The 24,707-nt window shown below is 46.7% G+C and overlaps 2 protein-coding genes across 2 annotated transcripts; both read left to right on the top strand.

The window, feature by feature from the left end:
* Positions 1 to 426: 426 nt before the first annotated feature.
* LOC131284172 (protein takeout-like) lies at positions 427 to 2,614 on the top strand. Its single transcript, XM_058313026.1, has 4 exons — positions 427 to 538; positions 1,777 to 1,869; positions 1,951 to 2,294; positions 2,372 to 2,614. The coding sequence occupies exons 1-4, from the start codon at positions 427 to 429 to the stop codon at positions 2,612 to 2,614; spliced, it is 792 nt and encodes a 263-aa protein (XP_058169009.1).
* A 9,683-nt stretch (positions 2,615 to 12,297) lies between these two features.
* Positions 12,298 to 20,617, top strand: LOC131287498 (protein takeout-like). The gene is made up of 4 exons (XM_058316550.1): positions 12,298 to 12,367; positions 19,792 to 20,166; positions 20,242 to 20,391; positions 20,463 to 20,617. Exons 1-4 carry the CDS (start codon positions 12,298 to 12,300, stop codon positions 20,615 to 20,617), a joined length of 750 nt encoding a protein of 249 aa, XP_058172533.1.
* The last annotated feature ends 4,090 nt before the right edge of the window (positions 20,618 to 24,707 follow it).

Here is a 24,707-nt window from a genome sequence, read left to right as displayed (position 1 = left end):
GCCGAAACACGCCGTTTGTGACGAAACACGCGCGGTTGTTGATCGAGCGATCCGATACGCGCTCTGTGCGAACGCAGTGACCGCGCAGCCGGATCCGGTGGACGGCAGGACGAGTTGTGCCGTGTTTGCGCAAGCGCAAAGCACAAGGTGGCAGTGCACAAACCCCCGCGAAAAACCCGACCCAAGAGAGAGAGACGACCCGTACGGCCGGTTGGGGTTCGGGTCGACAAAAGGAACCTGCATCCTTCTGCGGGCCGACAGTCGCGTCCGGTGCATTAGATCGTTACATTCGAGTTTGAGTTTGTAGTGTCGCACAAACGCCGTCATCTCGTCATGGTACGTTCTGGAAGTACACGGTACGGTTCTAGCGGAGGTCACCACGCCAAAGGGCAACGGTGGGTGACACGCTTTTGCCCCAACTTGGGCATGGGCACATTGCTGGTGGTCACTGGGCTGCTTTTGCCGCTGGTTTTCCACACGTCGGAGGCGAAAGAAGTCGCCATTCGGAACAAAGATGTACCGCAGTATCAAGAGAAACGTAAGTAAATGTTGATTAAGTCAACTTGTCCGATTTTTGTTTTTCTTAGCTAAATCAATGTTGCAAAATAATTAAATTGAAACAAAGATAGTCTTCCCACACAGAACTAATGATTGAGATAAGCATTTTGAATCGCATAACTTTAGTAAGTCACAACGATACTTGATACAACGCTAAACTTATCGTTTAATAGAGATTTGTAAATGATTTTTTTTTTCGATTATAATAAAATTAATTCATTCATTGGAAGTACAATTACAAACACCAACCTTTAAAATCATATGGCTTCAATGCATTTTCGATCCTCTGTATGAATGATTTATCGAGAGAATAAAAAAGAACCGGTTCAAAATTTCATTGTTTTCCTTGACAATAAATCCCTATCTTTGCGTAATTCTTTCTTCACCAATTCAAAAAGCGTGCGATGCCTTTCAACGGGATTTATTTCAAGGATCTGTGAAAGGATTCGTGTGGCCATGAAAATCATCTCTTCCAGCCTCAAGTGGACTGTTTAAATTCATTGTTGTTGCCGTTAAATCTCCTAAATATGCTAACGAAATGCTCGGCCTATCCGGTGGACTATGTTCAAGCATACAAATGGTCCGCTTACGGTGGACGCGTCTAAATGCAGGGCCACCCTAGCTGTAAACGACCGGCAACCCCCGGGCCAGATGCCTCCCGCGTACGCGCCGTGCACATATGACGATTATCCGAGCATTTTTCTGCACGCCTCAGTTATGCAAGCACGGTACAACGCCACGTTTTGCGACTCAATTCGCGTGCGCGCGCCACATGCTGCATGCCGGAGTGGAATTTTTACCCCGGTTCGATCTCGTTTTGGGCTGAGGAGAAATGACCGCATCGGGGGTGAATGTTGGAAGATTTATCGGTCAGTAAGTCAGTCGTAACACTGCGACTCGGCGGGGAGAAAGTGTGAAACTGTGCGTGGCGGAAAAGGAAACGTAAGGAGCGACGGTTTGGCGCTCGACGTAATCGAAGCACGTTGGCCTGGGGTTCCAGTTGGGAGATTTTATTCCGGTGATACTCGGGTTGCGTGTGCAGCATTTCGGGGGGTTAATAATCCATCACATCGTTTCGGAGACGTTATATAGTATTTGAATCGTTAATTATTACCTTCAGACAGGATCAGGTTCTCAAAAACACTCCGTTGCATTCCATAACAGTGAAACGGAAAGTAACACAAGACTGACATTGACTTTTTCCTTCCCTTCCTTCAGCTGAGTGGCTGCGAGTATGTCGCCGGGCGAACCCGAACGAGGACGACTGCTTCCGCAAGATGTTTGAGGGAACGTTCCCGTACATCGCCAAAGGTAGGCATCGTATATACGCTCTGGACGCCTATTGCCGACGCAATCCTTGACCTTTTCGTCGATGTTCGTTCACCCATCCAGGTATTCCGGAAATCGGCGTCCAACCGTTCGATCCGCTGCGGATAGAGTCGATCCAGGTTTCGCGCGGCTCGGGCGGCCTGACGCTGAGCGGTGGCTTCAAGAAGCTCAGCATCAAGGGTCCCTCGAACACCACCGTGCGCCGCGCCTTTCTCGACTTTGAGAAGAAAGCGCTCGGCTTCGAGCTGGAGATCCCGAAGCTGCGCATCGACGCCAGCTACAACCTGAAGGGAAATGTGCTGCTGCTGCCACTGGTTGGCGATGGCGATGTGACGATGACGCTCAAGAACGTCAAGACCACGGTCGCGACCAAGTTCTCCGTGCGACCCCTGCCCGAGGTAAGTGAGGTCATTTTCTGCAGGCCCTCCCCCTTCCACTTGCTAACCGATTCCGACCTTCATGTCTCTTTTCCTCCACACAACAGGACGCTATTTTTATTGACGAGATGAAAGTGACCTTCCTCGTTGGTGGCATGCGCATTCACCTGGACAACCTGTTCCAAGGGAATCAGGTGCTCGGGGCCTCGCTGAACCTGTTCCTCAACCAGAACGCGAACGAAGTCATCGGCGAGCTGCGGTCCGATCTCGAGCACGGCCTGGCCGACATCTTCATCGGTCTCTGGAACGAACTGTTCAACAAGCTGCCACTGAAGCTCTGGATCGCGTAAACAGCGTCCCCAAGGGCGGGCTCCAGATGAGTGCATTCCACTCGCCATCGGGGACCTTCATGGGGCGCTGTTAATGTACGTGCTTGTAAATAGTAGACGGTAATTCGGAGACATGCTTTGCCCACTTCCATGACTGTAGGATGTTCATCGGGAGACAAGAGAACGAGAAAGATAAGTTGTGAAACGTTCAAAAATAGTGATGTTAGGTTAGGAATTGCTCACAATAGTTATGCTATCAGTAAGATTTAAAAATAAGAAAAGAAGTAATAAATTATCTTCTAAAATAACATCAATCGTGTATTTTGCTTCTGTGTATCACTCACCTGGCAAACCCAAACATTAAAGAAATATTGTTGTATATTCGGAAAATGTATCCTTGACGTCATAGGATACTGCATCATTTAAAAAAAATTCTCTAGGATTATGATCTAGGAACATGTGAAACATAATTTTGAAAATTGCGCTCGTTTGAATTTTCAACGGTCTGCTAAAGATCAAACTATAGTTACCTTGGTATTTCCAACATCTTTATTTGAAAAACCTTGTTGAAAGGATCATGCGTATTGCATAAACAAAGGAGCAATGAACTAGCGTTGGGTTGTAAACTAAAGAGTAGCTCCTTAGTTGCTTCAACCACAAAAATGTTTCTAAACTCGCGCTCTTTGCTCAATTAAGTACCATTACGTCATGGAGCGAAATTTATATTCGTCAGACGACATTTTGATATTGACCGTTACAGACCGTTACCTGCAGACAAAACAATTCAGTGCTTTCAGCACATCTTCAATGTGGCATCACTGTCCATTGCATTCCTGCAAAAGATCAATAGACCACTCCTGAACTGATCAAACTTTAGTTTCTAAAGAAAAACTGTTTACTACAATCCATTCATCGCTTAAAATCACTATCATCCCAATTCCGATGCGATTGGAATTAACTCTTCGAGAAGCACTCGACCGGCGATTTGCCGGGCCCCGTTTAAACCGGACACAATATTTACCTTTCTAGTGAGAACTCTACCGGATGCCATTCCGCTCCGTGTGTGAAGGACTGCCCTATCGGTCGGTTTCCCGTGCGGTCAGCACTTTGAATAACAAACCGAGCGGGTGTGTCTTCCGTCGACGTCCGGCGCGAGCGACATCGCGCATCAACGCACAAAGCCTCTCGGCGATTTTGTTTGCCAGCGCTTGCCCAGCGCGCGAAGCAAACATTTGCCTTCAAACCGCCCGTTTTTCTGCCTAAATAAACCACGCGCTCGGGAATCACAGCAGGCGAGATGGCGATGCCTTTTGTGATCTATGGTAATGGGGTTGAGTGGGGAAATAACATAACCTACACCGCAAATAGTTTGGAGACACTTTATCGAAAAGTTGAAAAATTCAATTTGATAAACAAAACTTAACCGAACGGCAACCAGTTTCCAAAACCTATGTTAAGATGTTGCAAACCTGTTCTCCGGAGGTCGAGGAGAGAGATGCTGATGATTGACGGAACGTGCGACATTCAACCGAGTGATAGATGCATTATTGAATAACCTTTCCCAATTACACGTCCAGCCCGATACTACTTACACGTATCTCCTTAGAGACAAGCATCAGGTTCTAAGGCTCCAATGCAAGGCATTAGGGGGGGGAGTTTTTATCCGCCTAGGCTCGAGGGGCGAGTTTGACATTGAACTTTATTGATCACAGTGCCGCATGTTCAATTAGAAACCGGCACCTTAAGACCCCTCCATCAGATGGGAGACTTACACACGTCGCAAGAGGTGCAGGTGCAGCACTTAGATAAAAAGTCGATAGAACGTTAACGCCCATCATTCAACGTTAGGTGCGAATTTAAGTCGGTACTCTTTTATTCTCTCTTCACACCAAACATTTGACCATTCGATTGAAACAGTTCTAGCCTTTGAAGCGAAAACCTTGATTGTTTGTTAAGATCAAAGTGGAAAGAGTAATCAAGCAGGTTTCGATACAAGGGACATGCATTAGTTATGTTTTTTTCTTTCGTATCTCGCCACGAACGAAATCACTTGTAAAAGGAAAAAATCCATGTTAGACAATGAAACTTTAAAAATCAATAAATCATTCACACACAAACTACTTAAATCCAAAGGAATCCAGGGACCTTGCTTTGCGATATCCTTGCCTGCGAGGAGATACATATAAGGATTTCAACTAATCATGCCACATGAGTTTCTTGCCAGATTGATGCGAACAGTTTCGTTCTCCGACATCGTGCATCCGACAACATTGCATCCGTGTCACGAAGTGCCCTCACGGGCAAGGTAACACACCGGACGGTAGGACGTACGCGTTTTACCGGCGAAACCAATAAATATCGCCCGTCTTCACCTCCGATCCTGCGCTGTTGGGCCGTGCAAAAATGGAAATCTTGTTGCTTCATTCCCTCACAATTCCCGGCCATCGAACACGCGACACACGCCAACTAAACCAATGGTGTTATTAATCAATGGTTCACGCCACATCACGACGGAGTTGTGTGTGAAATGTGACGCGGATTTCAGCGGCTTCATTTTCTGCGGCCTTTGCTCCGTCTGTTGATGCGATTTAGATGCGCTCTCTGACGACGGCGTGAGGTCAGCCGGTGGGCCGGACAGGTGCGCAGGAGCTAAAGGCTGCCGGAAAACCGGGTATGCAAACGAGGAAACAAGGAAACAGCGAATAGTTGAGTGGCGTTTATAAATTAGTCCGGAAAATGTTTCGTTCTTTTGTGACGGAGCGTAAAGAACCGTGGTTGTGATTGGCACACCAAATAGAATTAGAAAACATTAATGTTGTTTAGATAATTATCTGAAAGGTTTTTTACTCCTACATAGATTAGAATTTAAGTAGCAACCTAATTCGTTTACCAATTTTAATGAAATGCATTGTCCATTAGGAAAGCTGTTATGGAAATGTTCGCAAAAACAAACGCTTTAATATTCCTGCCCATAAAGTGAAATGGTAATGGGCTGCAGAAACATTTTGTTTAAGATTTAATCTGCACCTTTAACAACTCATTCCACAATGGTTCCAACTATCTCTCAAATCTCCAATGTCGCTAGCCCGCACCCAATTGCTCGTACCGTAATTTAGTTACACACACACACACGCATATTTGTCGGTTCGCCGCAGGGCTCTTGTGCTGGCCAACACACAATGGTTCTGCTGACTCAGAAACCTTGTCGCCGACGGTCCGCTGCAACCTTCACACCTTTATCAGCAGAAATGGAAATGGTTAGAGAAGGAAAAAAAAGGCTTAGTAAACGAGCGGCACATCCATTCTGAAACATAAGCAGCAAAAAGTGCCTATCCAACTGTGGCAAAAAATGCACAATGAATGTTATTTGGTGATATGTGCTTGCCTGTGAGCAACTTCCAAGGACGAATGCAAATGGCTTTCGATATTCTGATCTCAATTTTCCCCAGCTTGTTCCTTTTTTACCTACAAACATTCATTTGGCGACACCTTGTCGGATGAAAACCATGGCTCTATGCAATCGCGTTTGATATTTCAAGATCATTGAAATCCGGTCCACTTCCTTCACTCCCAGACGAGTTCCTTTTCATCATGTTTTTTGCTCTCCTTTAGCTCGAATCAACATGAGCGTGAAGTGCGTGAATTGTTCATATCGAAGCGTGGTGTTAAACAAAAGCGAAACCAAAACATTTATTTGGCAATCGAAGGGAAAAAATAGCCCAACAAAAATTCGCCTTTATACTCGACAGCTCTCGGGGGTTTCATGTCAAACTGAAACACACAACGACCAAAACCACAACTTGCTCTACTTTTTGTTCAGTCGCTCAGCTCCGGGAGCGTTTGCTATCGGAAAAGCAAGTAATAAATTTGGAAATCCGCATCTGCCCTGGGAATTGCCCGACGCACGAAAACAATCAACTATTTGCAGCGTGAAAAATTGCCAGCTGGGTTAATCAAGCCCTTTTGCCGGGTACTCAGCGCTGCTCGTGGGAATTCCTTAATCGACACCGGCGGGCGACCGAGTGGCCGTGCGGGCGTGTGGAAATCCGTATTGCTTACCACGACTGATTACCTTAGCCCCCATTGTGGGTGGAAAACCAAAACCACATCTGTAAAATAACTAGCGGGTAGCGGAGGGCGAATTAAATATATTTCTTTCACAAAAACGTTTACAAACGCAAAACATCCATTGACTCTGGAGACGCAAAGTTCCTGTGCTCCTAAGCAGTCAAGGGAGTGGTCTTTTAAATATGCAACTGATGATCGTATTCTCCCAGCATTTTTTTGTTCTGGACTATCCGATACCTTTGAGTGTTTTATTCACAGGAATATCGTGAAGCAGAACCTGCTTTCGAAAAACAACTTCAAACAACCCCTGCTATAACGTGTTCCAACTGCGCGCTTGGTGACGCACTTTCTCAAACATCCGATCGGAGCCAAGTTTCTCCAGCGCGAAAAATATAAAATGCTTATAATCCGAATAATTTATAGATTGAACATTAATTCTTGGAAGAGAGACGGAGAGAGGAGCACGGATTGCGAAAACATGTCTCCACGGAGGTATGATCGGGCGTTGAGGTCAAGTTCACCACTCATTTGAAATTCAAGGAAAAGTCAAATTTGACGCCATATTATTTTTTTACATTTACTTGCGAACAAACGTAACGAAACCATAGAATGGGAGCACAGAAGTACGCCCTTTAATCAAACCATCATATAAAATAGGCTGATCTACAAAAGAATTGGACCTTCGCCCGAGCATGTTGTCCATCGCGTGCCCGTGATAACTGTAACGCACCATTTACTCATCGAAGGGCATCGCGGAACGGACGTGAACGCCAACCGCAACCCGGACCGATTATCAGCCGAGCGATTTTATCTTATGTAATTAAACGGCTCCACCTTGACTCACTTATGAGAAAAATGTGTTTTGCATGATGTGGATGCTGTTTGTCATGCCGTTACATCGATAGACGAAAGGGGTTTGCTCTAATTATATCGGATCTGAATATTGAAAGGGAGTTGAACAGTTTAAGCTCCATAATAAAGATATGTTTTAAAATGTTGTTGAGCTAAAACCATAAGAACATCGAATCCGAACGAGCCGATAAAAAATAATATACTTCTTCGGAAGAGTTACACGAAGCAACTGAAGAAGAATCTTCAATCAAAAACAGGTTATCATTCGTCTACATATCTCTCGCAACATGCTCCTCCGGTATGGTAATGAGCGATCGTCCTCGAAATCCGCCCCGGTCCGCTTAATGCACTTCCGCTTCTTGCGCTTCTTCCACTTCTTCCGCCCCGTCACTCGTCGCACGTTTTCGCTCATCCCGTTGATAACGTGTTAGTCCGCGAGTCGGTCGAGCGCTGGTGCGTGCGAGCCTTGAACCATACCAAATTATCGGCTTAGGCCGTGAAACGAAATTGGACCGGCCAGAACGTGACAATAAATTCGACCGTTCCGACCAACAAACCATGACGCCAGTAGCTGCGGTTCATTCGACGACTTCCAACGGAGCGATTTTGATAATCGAATACGCCTAAGTGGAATCGTTTGGGTATTGTTTCGGCGTGGGTGATGTAAATTAATAAGGAATTCTTGCATCGCAAACCAACGGTCCACTTGGGGGAGGGAGAAGGTATAGAAACGGCCGGAAACAACGATCCGGCCATCGCGGCAACGCGTGCATAAGCGGATATTTTCCTCCGTGAGCCAATCGAAGGCGTTTCTCTGCGTTTGGAAATTGTTTACTACTTCTGCGAGCATCTGAAAAAGGCTTTGTTATTGTTGTAACTCTATGCAAGAATCGAAACTGGCCCTGATTTATGCTTCTGTCAACGAAAATTTTCAGCCCATCAACTCGTTGTCATATTCTCGATGATTCCTTCATCGATTATCGTCCATCCGAATATCACAATAAAACACGGAAAAGAGTAAGAGTAGCAAGAAATAAACTACGGAAACTACGGTTCGCAGGAATATGCGCTACGTTAAATGCCACTATTGGAACCGGTCTTTTATAATCCAGCGAACTGCCTGCTTGGACGAGAACGCAACGCCAGCACGTACAAAGAACTTGCGCGACACAGCAAGACACAAACCCTGCTTATCGTATTTTCTCCCACCCCGATCACTTGATCGATAAATCTTTTCCGCACCGGATCGGTGTTCAATCATGCCGGAAAAAGAAAAAAAATATGCTGGAAAACAATGGCAATACGTCAAGAAAGAACTTCTTTTGGGCCCGTTTTGGAAAAGGACCACATTTTGCTGATTATCCTTTAGCCTTTACCGGCTCGCGAATAAATGGGAGCTCGTGAGTGGCTTCTTCCCTTCTCCTTTCGTTTCGGCAACTCGATCGAGCACTCGGACAAAGGAGAGTAATATCGCCGAGTGCATAAAGTAGCATTCATAAAACGTTAAGCTCAAAACGAGAGAATTTGATACTAAATACGGCGAGTGAGTGCTGCTTAGTAAGAAAACCTTAGTAGTGAACGCGATCAGGTGAGTTGGGTGAGCAAAACACTAAAAGCTCCGCCACGCACGGAGAGCGGACATTTCACGGGAGCTCACGAGACGCAAAAAAAGCACGTGCCATATAAAAGCGCCCGGCGCGGATCGTGGCTTCTCCATTCGTTGCTCGGAGTTGCTTCGGTGTAGTGCTGTGTGGTGCGTATAGTGATTTTTTGAAGGATTTCTCCATCCACCCCCCATTTCTCTCCACCCTCCCGTTGCCCCCTTCCTGTGTGCTTCGAAACCCGACGACCGTGCCGTGATTGTTGTGGTCCATTCCATTTCACCAGCCGTTGCCGCCTTTCGTGGCGCTGCTCTTCATCTTCCATCCAACAACAAGCGAAAAACTCGTTCCACTCGGCCTTGTGGATTATCGATGGTCCTGTGGATGAGGCGGGGAGAAAGGCCACCAGTCGGTAGCAAATGGCAACGTCGGAGGAAGAAGAAGGCCAGGGAATGATCGCATCGAACATTTTAACGACACTTTTGAAATGACACTTTTGATCGATCGAAAAACGTAAAATCTTAGTGTGCTGTGCGAGTGTGTGAATGTGCTTTGGTGTGACAATCTCGAACTGTATTGTGTGGCTTTGTTTTAGTTACTATTTGTTGTTGAAAGGAACATTAACTGCGTGATCGAAATACAAGGTGCTTCAACTGGTTGCTCCAAGCTGGATTGGCCATGTGGTGGGAATCTGTCGTTGCACCATGGTACCGTCCCGCTGGATTGTGCAAATATCTCCCTACAGCCCACCGTTAAGGTGGTCGCGTTAAGGCAGCAGCTTCTTTTGGCCAGAGCCATGGCAAACGGGCGCCCCAAAATCGGTCCACCACCAGGGAGTGCCATTTACGACGCACGCACGAGCCTCGAAGAGTGAATTTCACAGTCCCTGACGCGCGCATGTGTGTCTGTGTGTGTGTTGATGTTATCCAACGGTTGCGTACCACCGGGTGGTTGCCACCCGAGTCCAACTCCTTGCCCTTCCACGCTGCATGGCTCCCTTGCTTCTGCTGCTGCTTGTGGCAGAAGAAATGGGAGTTGGCAGGATGCGTCAACAGCTGAAGATCAAACAACGAACCTTCAGTGGTTCTGTTCCCCGAGCGGAGAGACGGCTAAGTGTCGTCATTCCAGGGTGGGGGAACGAAATGCAAAATTGAATAATACACACCACGAGGGAAGCCGAGGTGGATTATATAATTCAATTACTACGTTACAAGTCCGCTTCTCAATTTCTGCACAGCCCAAGAAGAAACCGATGATGCTGCTGCTGCTTCGTGTGTCGTTTTAGGTTCGCCTCCGTTCAACCGCCCCGCTTGGTTGGGATGAGATTGTGGACGCTTTTCCTCTGGTGGTTAACTTTTTTTTTTTCTTACAACACTCACTCTCCATCTCTCCCTCTCGTCCCCTCGTTTGCTTCTATTTTTCCAATTTTGAACCATCGAGGCTGCAACCGGGCCATTTTGACAGCGTGCCATGGGCTGCACATATGGCCCCAAACGAGCGGACCCGACACACTCCGGGGTTTTGGAGTCTTGGTGCGGTGTCTTCGGCTTGCAGAAGCCGGTTTTTCCTGCTGCCCACCGTCCGATGGCGTCGCAGCAAATGGGAGCGAAATCGGGCGAAAGAACTGGGTCAAACCGAAAGTCGGCAGCGTGGCGAAGCCAAACACACACACCGACTGTGTATTTGATTTTTTCGCACCAGGACCTTTTGCGACATAAGCCCGGACGATCCTAATGTTGCCTCATTTCACCTCCCATCGTCTGTAATCGGTGGCCGTGGGTTAGATGTTTGTTTACTGCTTTCAACATTTGGAATTTTTAACGAAGGAAAGCATTACTGAATTTGAAGGCTTTTTCTCCTATTGGCGTTAAATTAAATGCTTCTCAAAATGGTAGGATCTTGCCGACCACCTCTAATACATTTATTGGAATGGTTCAAGCAAATCTAATTCGGTTTCCGTTATTGTACATTTTAAACTACACACATACATTTAGTATAAATTATAAGTAAATAGTTGCAATTTTGTCACCATTTTAATTTAGTTTTACGAATTTCTCACAATTTAAAAATAAAAATCTCCCGAGATGCAAAAGAGAATCAACGCGCTAGCAGCTTGCCAGGACCAATTCTAGCCACCGAAGGCTACACCAAGTAACGCATAAACGCGTGCATGTTCTCCGATAAATGCGTGTTCTTTCCCAAAAACGCATCATTGTCATTGACTGAAGGCAGGCAGGCACAGTGGGGAAATAAATCACGATATGCGTTGCGAGCTCACGAATGGAAAATCTTGACCACATTACACACGAGCCAGCACCGGTCCAACCGTAATCAGTGTTAACCTCCACCGACCGCATACCATACTGATCGATCGGGCAAAAGGGAAGGGTAGAACCCCCAGACCCGAGGTTAGCATTAACGACGAGATACGGCGAACTAGGAGAGGTTGCAGCACCGGTTAAGTGCCCCATTAGCACGTACAGAGAACCGGGAGTCGTTGGCTACGAAAACAATCACCCATCTGTCACCTTCGCGCCGCGGATGATGAACATTCATAACGCTTGCGCGGATTATGGCGTAATGGGTTTCGATAATCTCCCTGCAAGGGAAGGATTCTCAGTATCGGGCACTCAAACGACCATTAATCGCACATTTTAGGAGCCGATGGTAATCAAACCGGCCACCTTCTGACGCCCATCTACTTGTCTCTGACATCATTCGATCGATCAAAGGGCAGGGATTGCAATAATAATACACTGCGCGGAATCACTTAATGCCTTCCTTTATGATAGCGTGGACCAAGAACATTATTCTTCCCGCAATGACGAATCGCCCACGAACCGTAGTAATCGTTGGTTAGGTTTATGTTTTTAAAGCAAGCTGTTTTTCCTCTCTTTCCACGTGTCCAGGGTACGAAGGAGTACGTGTTCGGTAGAGTGTTTACGACCACAGGTTGACAGTTGATCGACGTGCACAACCTGAGAAACCCAAAGGACACCCGAAAGAAAAGGATTTCCACACCTCGCCCGTTTAAACCCTTTCAGTGACCTCGGCGGTCACGAAGGACACTAGCGCGAGCCACCTCCTGTGTCCTTAGACGGTGTTGTACGTGCGCCTCGGTGTGTGATCGTGTGAGTTCGTGGTGTAGTGATCCTTCCTTTCTTCAGCTTCACAATGACAACGATGGCCGTCCAGTGTTTGCTGCTCTGCAGTCTTATGATGATGACCGTTTCGGGCGCGCTGTACGAACGACGTAAGTACATACTCCTTGTTTAACAGCCATCCCTCGGACAAACATTTTGTTCTGCAAATGCTTTGGGTCGGTTGGTCCCAACCAAACAAAGTGCAACCTTCAACGGAATCTCTCCAACAATATCGTTGGCTCGAACGAACGCAACCACTTACCACCTTCACTGTGTCCGTTGCTCGGCCGGGTCCTCCGAGTTTTGTGTGTTGGGTAAATTTAAATTGTTAATTTCGGAACCGCGCTGCCAAAGTCCACGCTTCAACGCCAAGGTTAGGCCACCAACCTCCCAGTTCCAGAGTCCGCCCAAAAGCGTCGATTTCTTCTCCCCAGGAGACGGCTCGATGACTCAACCGCGCGAGGGGGACCTAAGGCCATCTCCCAAACACTTCAACTGTGTCACCGGCATGCTCACAATGGGGAATCTTTTTGGGCCTTTTGAGTTCAAGGTGTTCCTCTACCCGACTCCTCCTCACCCCATCGGGAGATGATCTTGAAAAGCATCGCCTCTCGCGCGGTCCGGCAGGGTGTGGAATCGGAGGACGAACTGGAGGTGGACCACCCCGACAACAGATAGCAAACACGCCAATCACGCCCTATTGCGTATGCGTGCGCGTCCGCGTCGTGCCGCAATCCTCCGCCAGCGAAAGTGGCACCGTAAAGTTGTTGCCTCTCTTTCCTTTCTGCTGGCCTTTTTTCCTACTGTTACCTTCCTCCATTCCGTGGCCTGACCCGATGCGGAACCGACGAACCGACTCCTCTTTTAATTCGACTCGCACGCATTTTGCCATCCAACCGCCATTCTATGCATGCCGGCAATTTCCTTGACGCGCGTGCGCCCGTCGTGGTTTTTCCGCGGGCGATAATTTCGAATCATTCCTACTGCGGTATTTCTCGTGTTTCTGTTTTTTTTTCTTCTATTTGTGTGCGCAATAGCACTCCGGCAAAGGTCCGGCCGAAGCAGTGTTTTGATTTCCCGCCCCAGAAGCATTCAAAGTGTGCACGGTGTCATCATGCTTTGGTTGGGCGATGGCCATAGACACACCTGGTTGCTTCCAAGTGTTTGATTGACCGATTGATCGATTGATGGTGTTACATCAGGGTTGGATAAAGTTTTTTTCTCGCCCGGTAAAAAACTTACTACCGCTTCCATTCATTACGATGATCGTTTAAAAATTAGCGCCCATCTCTTGTTGTTTCTTCATGCGATTTCAAAGATCATACCACTCGAGACAAATACTATGATACCTTGATCACAACATTTCTAATAAAGAAAAAAGATCCACCACCAAAGCCAACCAAAAAACAAGGGTTCGTCGCTTAGTTCATTCGCTCGGGCATTGCAGTCTTTCCTTCTTCTCGTCACAGCGCTACGTGCGACTTGTACGAGAGTAAGAGTGAGAAACCCGCACGATGAACGAAAGGAAACTGAAGTAGATCCCAAGATACCCTACACCACCCTCTTCCCTCCGGGACAAACCCCTTTGCATCTCTTCCCCCTCGGTTTTGGCGCAGTCTACGCAAGTGGCATGCGCATAATTTTCACCTCCTCGCCATACCGACACGGTGACCTATTTTCGCAGACTATTTCCCTCCCCGTCCGTCTGTGTCGGTGCAAGATCGTCGCAAACCAACGGGGCTGGAGACATTCACACCGGTTTGCCTTTGGACTCCCTAGGAATGGTCGGTCGGTTTCTTTTTCCTCTTCTCCGTTCCCACTGCGGAGCCCTCTCTCTACCGTCACTTTTTCTTTCACCTGCGATCGCATCAGCTGATCGTTAAGAAAAAGTAAACCCCCGTGCCTTCGGCAAACCATATGCAGCATCCACTGGTTCGCTTTTCCACTCCGGTTGAGGTGTATCGTTTACATTTTTATACCGCAGCAAAGCCACTCGTCCAACTCTCGTGAGACTCTCTTTCCCTTTCCATTTGGGATGAAGATGTGACCGCACACTGTGCTACATTCGTCCGTGGTTACGCAAGCGCCCTCAAGACATCGCGCATTGTTAAGCTCGGTTCAAGTTCACGCTGGTTGAGATATGATGATTTTGCTTTTTCTCCTTTTCCCTTTCGCTGGTTCGCTTTTTTTGAAAGTAAATCTCGGACCGATTTACTTTAGTTCATCAATATATTTTTGGGTATTATCTATTGTCTCATTTTAGCGGTTATTAAACATCTTTGGTTGCTTGCGCTTTCGAATGTTTTCAATTAAATTTCATGAGATAAAAAAGCACAACCTTGCACACCTTGTACGTGTATCCGTTTTAATTTTCTTTACTTCCACTCGAATATGACCTCTAACCAGACGTCATGTGTCCGGTTTGGGTCGGTTGAATGAAGCCTAGCGACCAAACTGCAGCCACGCCGTCCATCATCGGCGCGTTCAGGCGCCTACAGTTGACAACCGTGACGGATGGTAAAACGATGATGAAATGGCCACAACGATGGCGACGACGATGACCTCGATGCCGCTGCACCATTACACCCTTTTGCCACTACCAGGGCAGCTATTTCTTCAAGGCAAAACACACATACACATGACCCATGGTGGTGCATAAAACGTGGAAGAAAGGCCCCAACGAACCCAGCAAGGTTGGGGCAGGAAGTTGGTCGGGGTTTCGAAAGGTTTCCAGCAAGTCCAGCATTTGCAAGCCAGCAACTTGCTGAATGAATCATTAAAACCGCAGCCGGTGCCGTTTGCCAAACCGAGTGACCACAGTCAGCCTGCGCCACGGTTGCCCCGGAATTTCGATGGGAAAGGTGGAGTACCCGGCTCGACCCGGTCAGTAGGGTGGGGGAGGGGGGTGGGGGGGACTCGGTTGGGCCTCGGATGACGAAAGCGTTGGCTGCACCTTGGCGCAGCAAAAATGCCGACTTTTGCAAGTCACTCAGCAAAAACCCACACGAGGCCCGGGACGCGTTGCTTACGTTTCGTTTCAACCTTTTTCTCCCTCTGAGGCAACAACCGTCGGAACCCAGATCCGAAGTGCTAATGCCGGGCGTTGTTGATGTGGGTAAATGTTTGTCTATGCGGCACAAACCACTCCAGAGGCCGCTGGGACACGAGTGCAGTTTGTCGTCATCCGATCTACGAGTCTTGAGATCCAGTTGAGTTGAAAACGGTTTTCCAGTTGAAACAAGAACGAAACCCGACGAAGGAGTCAACAAGTGCTGGTTCCTTACTTTGTATGGAACCTTATGAATTGTGAGAAAAAAAAAGAAAACAATTGAATTGAAATGAATCAGTCCTTCGATATGTCAGTTCGTCCTTAAAATTTCATAGATTTCCCATTACATAGCTCAGTTCTGCTCTTACGGCAACTAATAAACAATTGTCACAATGAGTTTTCACATACTTTGGTTAGTATTTGGCACATTCTCTCAACAGCTTCGTAGCCTTAAAGGACGGAAATAATTCAACAAACAATTAACCACACCGGTCCAAATTCACGCACGCCCCTTTTTCCCAACGCACCTTGTGACGGTTATATTGTTCAAAACAGCTCCACTCCAAGAACTAAACCACCGTTTGTCCTCAAGAAAGGGCCCAGTTACCACGGCCCCGTTCCACCCTGCCTGTCGTCCGAGAGTTATGTCTCAGAACTGTTCTACCGGCGGCGAGGGCTTAGCCGCGGATGCTATTTTGGGGTATTCGCCACAAGGCAGCAGCAGCTCCAACTAGTCGCGCCCAAGGCAACGCGTGTGACGAAATCGTTGTTTGCTTTTAATTACTCGTCCGCGCAATGTCTGTTCTGATCACCACCGAACACGACGGACCCTTCGCGTGCGTAATTTCAAGCCGCAACCATGGACCGCTCCGTCCATGCTCGGATCAAGAATGGTGTCTTTCTTCGAGATCGAGAAATGCGTCTGCGGGTTTCGTCGGGTTCGTCGCCTTGCTCTGCAAAAGTGCAGCGCAGTTTTTTTTTTTTTGTATTTGCGCAACGGTCAGGTGTTTAGCCTGAATCGGTAGGCCATACGCACACTCGCACGAACGTTTCCGAAGGGTAGTGTCATGATGTTGCCGGGCTCTTCGGCGAGGTAAGGGCACTCGATGGTTCTACGCTGGAAGAAAGATCATGCCGTCAAAGTAGCGAAACACCTTAGCCATACTTTTGGGGCTGCTGGCAGAGAGGGGCCCGGCAAGGACACAAACTCCTCACGTATGTCCCGTGGCGAATGACTCTGTGGCTGTTTAGCAATCGAATGCACTCGAAAGATCATTTCTGTGCGGTGACACGAACAAAAATGGATCTATAATCTTCTGCAGACACCTCCGTTGGTTCGAGGCAAATGTCAAACTGTCTACATTTTGCTTGACTGTAAGCTAAATCAAGAATCGTTTCTTAGCGATTTGGCGGAACAGGTTTGCCGATTAGCACGCTGAAGATAAAAATCATTTCCTTGTTCGAGTTTTGATTGTACACAAACCCAAGTCCTTCGATACCGAAGTATATCTCGCCCACCAGCCTCGATGTCATTCAAACCATATCCAGGTTGACTAGTTGATATCTCTGCCTACGAAATAGCACGTTACTTCAGGCAGAAAGTTAGCACCACTGGCATTGCTTTGCATAATCCAACCAGCCGACCAGCAGAACGATAATTATCTCACTTTCCTACCGTTCAATTATCGGAACTGGTTTTGCCGACCACGTCGAGATCTTTCTTTCTCTCCTCCTGGAGTCCAACTGCAAGGGATAGGGGTTGAAGAATAATTGCACATGCACCAGACTTTTACTTCCTGGAAATTCCTCCGTAACCATGAGGCGCAAAGGTCCTTCCCATGCCAATTAACGCCACTGTAACTGGGTCTAGGGTTAACAGGAAAGATAGTTCAAGGTCAGCCCGATTACTGGTTCCCCTATCAGGATACTCTCGCTTTGTTGGGGGCTTCCCTCTATCTCTACCGTTTGACGAAAGTACGGGAAATAATTTAATCGAGGCAAACTGGACCGCTGGACTGGACGTTGACGTCCATGGTCCATGTTGCCAACTTCACACACAAACAAACATACAAACAAACAAACAAACGCTGTTCATTGCATCAACTGCCTTAAAATCCGTATCAGGGCCAACCGTCTCGAGACTGCACCCAACCGGACCACACCGCACCGTCCGACGCTGCAATCGGTTTATTTATTTTTGTTTTCGGGGGCCATTTGCCACTTGTTACCCTTTTTTGACAAACGATACACCACGGGCGGGTGTTTGTATGCAGAGGCACACCCCGTTCGTAGGGGTGCACCGCTTCTCCTTTCTCTTTCTTTGTCATTCGACACGTGTGTCTTTCTCTGTCTCTGCCGTCGTTCAACTTCACCTTGCACCGATCGGTATCGTACAAGGCAACCGTTCTTTTTTTATTTCGCCCGACCGGCAATGCTCGCGATCGCGCTGCCCAACCAAACATTTTCGGCGATAGTGAACCAAAAATATAGCCTTTCGCTCTTACAAATGTTGTGTTCTCGCTTCCACGCGTACGATGTCGGGGCCTTATGAATAGAAGCTTGTGAGCTTGTTTCTCTCTGCGGAGGTCTAGTACCCTCTCCCCATGTATCGGAGCGAGAAGCAGCAACTCATATACCCTCTGTCGCATTCGCGCTACAGGCCCGGTGCCGCGATTGAGCCCTCTCCACATTAAAAGCGCAAGCACAACATACGAGAGCGTAGGATGGAAAGCATAAAACGATTGCGCTCTCGCTTCGTGGGTACTTGCAATGCGCGTTTCTTCATACATTCATAACTTTCTGCGGGACTGGCTCATGTTTCAACAAAGGTGGAACAAAATCAATTTGACTTGATTTGATCAATGTTTAATCCACCCGCACATTTTTTGCACTTTTGAGTGACATTTAGATTGCAGGAAGCTATCGGGCAAGATCACAAAAACATGTTCCCAATGTAGCCCAATGCAATGTTCCCGAACAGCCATTGGCATCCACAAGTTACAAGATGATGTGCAAACGATTTCTCGATTGAAAAATTTTCGACCAAAATGTTTTGCCAACCAACTTGGAAAAGTCACTCACTGTGCGTCTTCAAAACCAAGATTTAATTTTTATGTTCGTTCCGAAATAACTTTTTGAAGTGAATGGCACATCAAAATATCAACGATATATATTGGGGTTATAGCGTGGCCGGAGCCGAGGTTAGGAATAGCCTATTTTGTTCTCACTACTCCTTTCAGACTTCAGGCTGGCATATCAAACAGTTCGAAACACCGAAAGCGCAACGAATCGAAGACACATGAGGGAGCGGAACGAAAAAAGTTCGTACGACAGAAGCAAGCAACGCCATCAAAGACATCCGTTTCGTAAGACCATCAACAGCCATCTGACCGACATCCACACAGTGCGAGCACCACAGAAGGGAAAGACACGAGAATTGGCAAAAAGAGAAGACAGACGCAGGAGAGCGAAAGAACTTTTTTTTCTCTTCTGGAGTGAGCAAATTTTTTCTCACTTCACTGGCTATCACCGAAAGTGAACTGTATCTCGCTGGTGTTTTCGGTTTGGCTTCGCCAACGAATCACCCCCGAAAACATCAGCGAGAAAAAGCGTGGTGTCTCCTTGGGTGTAAAGTGCTTTCGTTATGCTTGCTATGTTGCAATGGCAGCGGCCACGATCCGATACACTTCACATGCTCCACACCGGTGCGCGTATCCGTGATCAAGTCTTCCCAAGAGATTCTATTTGTTTTCAACAACGTACCCTTTTGTAAGTAACAACTCGGCTACAGTGGGCTTAGCAAAGGATGCCGGCATACATGAAAAGAACTTGGGCATGTTCATACAACACCCGCGTCGCGTTGGCCTTTGGCAACAATTTTATAATTTTGTTTTGCCCAACACCGTCCGTCAAGGTGGATTCTTCAGCCATTCATTTATCATAACCGTGGCACCTTTTGATGCTAGATAAATGGAGCTCCTGCATTCGAGCGGATTGCCGAATGTCGTGGCGCAACATCTAGCAGGAAATTCAACTTCACAACTCGCAGATTTCAAAAAGCGTAAACACCTCCCTTAGGGCAAACACAAATGAGGCTACCAATCTTAGTGCACCCTTTAAAGACGGATATGTTATTTCCCGGATGCCACCTTCGAGTTGGTTTGGTTTTATGATACGTTTTCATTGCCATTACGCTTCAAAAGCGCATCAAATGTAACAAGGCGCCAGTGCGATTCACGTGTGCAAGGTTGCCGTTGGTTATTATTACGGTTTTCCTTCCATAAACCGGTTATTTAATTTGCTATGGTTCACTTAGTTATTGAATCGACACAGATTTATCGAACCAGTCACCAAGGTACGGCGATTTTCGATCCCAATTTTTCGCTCAGTATTCGATTTATTTTCGCCCGCGCCTTAAGCAATGCAACGCACACAACACCATTTTCAACGATCGTTTCGTTTGTCCGTTGATTTTTCTCTCCACAGCTTCGTACATTCATCCTTGCCGACGAAACGATCCGGAGATCAACAAATGCATTCGCAACTCGCTCAACTTCGTCAAGCCGTACGTCGCCCGGGGTCTGCCGGAACTGAAGACGCCCCCGCTGGAGCCGCTGCGTATCGAAGAGCTGGCGATGGAAAACAACGCTGGCGCAGTGCGGATAAAGGCGCTGTTCACGGACATCGTGGCGCTCGGTGCTGGCAACTACACCATCAAGGAGGTGCGGAGTGACTTGAAGAAGCTGCGCATCGACATGAGCATCGGCATCCCGCGGGTTGAAACGCGCGGCAAGTATGAGGTGATCGGAAACGTGCTTCTACTCCCTGTGCGATCGAACGGCGAGTTCTGGACCGAGTTCTGTAAGTACATGAACTGCAACTAACAACAACTTTGAGACAAAGATTTAACTAATTGTCAATACTCTTTCGTTACAGCGGACATTACTGCCATCGCAAAAATCTACGGCAAAGCGGTAGAACGGGATGGAGAATCGTTCATGGGTATTGAGAAGATCACGGTCGATTTCACCATGAAGAACGCTCGCTTCAAGGTGAAGGATCACGTCAACACGCAAAATGTTCTCGGTAAGTGATACAATCTCTGTCATCGCTGTCTGTTTCAGACACTAACCGGTGGAGCTTCCATTTCGTTTTAGGCGAGGCCATCAACCAGTTCCTCAACCAGAACGCGAACGAGCTCATCCAGGAGATGAGACCGGCGGCTTCCCAGAGCATCGGCAAGCTATTCCGGAAGTTCCTGAACGAGGCCTTCACCAACCTGCCGACGCGGTTGTGGCTGCTGGAGGACTGAGCGCCCCTTCCTTTCCCGCCATCCCACGTCTTCTTTCCTGTCCACTAGCGTTAGGTCGTTCTTATAAAGCGTAGGTGATACATAGTAGCCCTAAGGAGCGTAGCTGTGTGAATCAAAAAACCATTCCCCTTGAAGGTGTTCTTTTTCTATTGCGAGTTGTTTTTGGTTCGAAAAATTGCCAGGCAGGTGCAGAATTCGTTTAGAGTTCTCCAGCCAGAAGAAAAGGATTCCAAAATCACGCATTCTTTTAAAGAAACTTTCTTCGTCTCAAATCGAAAGCCACAATATGTCTACTAAGTCTCGTCAAACAGAGCTGCCACAACATACCATCTTCAAGTGTAGAGCATAGGAACAGAACGAGTCGTCGATTGTACAAAAGAGTCTCTTCTGGTTTTAAAGTGTAAAGAGCACAGTTGTAGACGAAAACAAAACACGTTCGAACCGAACCTGAGTTAGGATTCCACCAAAATGTAACTTTTCGTACGCAAAACTACTTTCGCTAGACGATAACAGACATCACATGCCTAGGATTAAGGTGTAAATATTACGTTGTGATGAATGCAAAGTGTTATAACCGACAGTTTCGACAAACAAATGATAATTCACAAATAAAGCAAGGAAAACCAATTTTCCATGTAAAAGTAATCTCACGAATAATGCGGATGAGGGGTTTTGAACGGAAACAAATTGGCGATAGCTGCAAGTGATTCGAAATTACTGTAACATGGTACTTCTTAATCGTTCTTTTCACACATCGTCACACATCCCACCAAAGCCTCTATCGATCGCCCTACAAAAGGGAGAGTGTTGCGACTCCGATTGCGTACACACTACGTCGTCGATCGAATCGGATCGCGAGCGATTTGCCCCACTTCTTGTGGCTACTACTGGGAGGACCAATTTTCTTGTAAAATTTATGGTTTCCGTCCACGCGTCCACCCTCCGGCTATCGCTTATCAAGCGAGGGCACCTATCGATGCGCGCGAAGCAATGGCGGCCTGGCGCCTTTTGTCGTCATTAAGCGATCGGAAATCGAAACCAAACCGATTCCGTGTCCCGAACCGTCATCGCGGCGTCAGGCTGTTCTATTTTTGAGCCACTCCTATCTCTCCCCCCCCTCCAACGTACCTGCCCGGTGCCCTCAACGTGGTGATGCCGGAACCACTGGATTTCCATTGACACGTCCACGCGCTCTGCCACGCTCGGCCGATCGCCATGCCAGGAACCATTACCGGATGGCGACGGCGGTGGCGTCGATGAACGAACTATTTTTAGAAACCTCTCTTAGCGAAGGGTGCGTTGTTTACTGTTCGCCTTCTATCGGAGCCCGCTCAGCGTTACTCGTCGCTAATCGGAACCGTCAACCGCAAACCGGATCGCACCGGTAAGAGGACGATGCGGGTAACAGATGCATCCCAATGCGCAGAGTCTAGTTTCTAGACCATGCCGTGTACAATCGAAGACGGAAGATTCAGTCCTGATCCAATGGTCGATTGTTCTGGACGACAAGGGCAGAACGTTTACTTTGCCCCTTCGGAGGCTTATCACACTCGGAACGATCTGTTGGCAAGCAAATGAACAATATTTTAATATATATTTCATCACATTCCAACTTCCCATGTTAAAGTATAAACGACCATAAAGGCTAAGTGTTATGGAATGTATAGAAACTAGAACAACATACCCAGAATATCTACATTCTCGAATTGAATACAGTATACACAAAGAGAATTCATAGATAAGCCCATTTAAGACAAATATTTCTCCAATATCACAAATGAGAACAACATAAGCAACCCATGGTTCGAAGTATCGAGTCTTTCTATTACCCTGATTGCATAGTAACACAAATTTAAAAAAACCATCCATATAAGCATTATAAAGGCAAAATCACGGTTAGCAAATTATAACCACCGCCTGTCCAAACATAGCTTCTTATTTCGAATAAATTAAATCAAGTATGAGATTCACTTCACATAATCATTCTTTCTAAGTAAATGACTTGCAATTATGCTTTTGGAGGTCAAAATCATTAGCTTTGTTTGCTCCCAAAATATAAACAAACATGATAACCAACAGCCACGAGGGGGTTAATTTTATATTAAGGAAATTAGAAACATAACACGATTTCCGCGTTTCAGCATGAAAGCATGCAGTTAACGCATGCATTCCCACACAACCTTACGCTCGCGATAAGGCTAATAATTTGGAAACGAACAGGCAGGTTCCAGGCCGGCATACAATAACAACGCTCGGACTGCCGTGAACTTTGTCAGATCGTTCAGCGCGACTCATCCGTCCCCAGCGCCGAGCTCGGTGTTATTTCACGGGTGGCCATAGACCAGTGGCATACGCTACTCTACCAAGTGCACTAATTTTGCACAATTTGGCGCTCAGTGACCGACGACCGTCCGCGGGCCGGATTCCGATGGCCTTCCGGAGCCACATGCACAAACAAACGCGATAATTATAATTGCCCAATCGCTTCACGAGTAATTTATTAACAGGCGAACAGGGTGACCGGGCGACCGGCTAATCATGGTTTTATGCTACTGACAAATCGAAATCGACCCTCTCGAGTTCGCCGGAGGAGGAGATAAGCCGATCGATCAGGCGCGCACGAAGCACTCGGCGTGCTGGTGTTTTTTATGTTTGGCGCACTGATTGAGCCTTCCATTCCTCGGTGGTCACCGCGTGCGTATTGGACATCCATGGTACAAGCACACAAAAAATTCTTTTGATTGCACAGAATCATACACAAAACTCTAACAAAATTGTGAATGATTTGTTGCTAGGACTTATTCGAAGCCCCTTTGAATAGCGAAACTATCCCAATCGATTTCGAATTAAACAATGTTGCCACCAGCGGCACAACACTAAATCATGCCGCAATCAAACATTCCGAAATTATCGCAAATCTCGCATAAGTTTATTTCCTGTCTATCAGCATCACGTTACTCGCACAAGACTTCACGCTCTGTCCGGCTCGAGACAATCAGTTCGTATCAGCAGACTTTACTAAAACAACCAAATCTAAAGTATACAAAAATTTCTACTTTCCTTTTTTTTCCTTCCTACACGACTTCCAGCGCGCTGATATCAGTTGGCGCTGGGCGTTAGAATGTCCGCAAGACGCGGTGGACACCTTTAACCTTGCGTAAGTTTTCCAAAAAAAACCACTAGCCTCCCTTGATGGCCACCAATGACAAGAAACTGTTGTTCTGCAAACGATCAGAACAAAACACCACAATCGAACTATTCTACAGGGTATTTGGTTTTATTTTGGTTTTGGGAGTCACTTTCGTTTTTGATTTGGTTTTTATTTCTTGCCACAATCGTAAAGTATGACAAGCATTTTAGAGTTGTTGCATCATCTTCCGAGCACCTTTTGTGCGATCGGTGAACCGTCTCGTTGTTGCTACTTGCGATCTGAATGGATCGGTAGCTGACAGCCGGATGGAATTTGGAAAAGTTGAAACTGTTCTATGATGGTAGGATCACTGTGAAGTACCCGCTGCATACCCTTAGTTTAGATCAAACTGATTTAAAGGAATTCAAAAAACGTTTGTCTTCATTATTAACGTAACTTATTGTTTGACCGATAAGATTAAATTTGTTTAAATTGATAAATCTAACCAATTTTGAAAAAGTCTAAAGAAGATGAGAACTTGCAAATAAATAGATACTAAAGACAAATTTCGATAAACATTAAATTCGATTAGTGCATCAAATGAAACATAAATAGCACATCAATATAAAGCCTCAATTGATGCGACGCACTACGATTGATCGTTGGAAACGCTATGCTTCCGCAATAATCAACATTATGATGTGACTCACTATGTGATTCTACATACAGACGGACAGACAGTCACACCAACGAAGTCGCGTGGCGCACCACTACTTATCAACGCTTATCATCTAACATTAGTCTTTTTTATTTTTAGCTAATATGCATTCCCTCGGATTATGTTTACCCGCAGCGGCGGACGAAACGTCCCTTCACGTCTGCCAGCTCATGGTCAGGGTAAGGATGTGCTGCTGAGCACGTTCCCACTTACACCCATCCTCTACCTTCTCTGCACGTCGT

Source organism: Anopheles ziemanni, chromosome 3 (genome assembly GCF_943734765.1).
Source record: "Anopheles ziemanni chromosome 3, idAnoZiCoDA_A2_x.2, whole genome shotgun sequence".
NCBI classification, from domain to species: domain Eukaryota; kingdom Metazoa; phylum Arthropoda; class Insecta; order Diptera; family Culicidae; genus Anopheles; species Anopheles ziemanni.
This window is presented reverse-complemented; position numbering and strand designations above follow the sequence as displayed.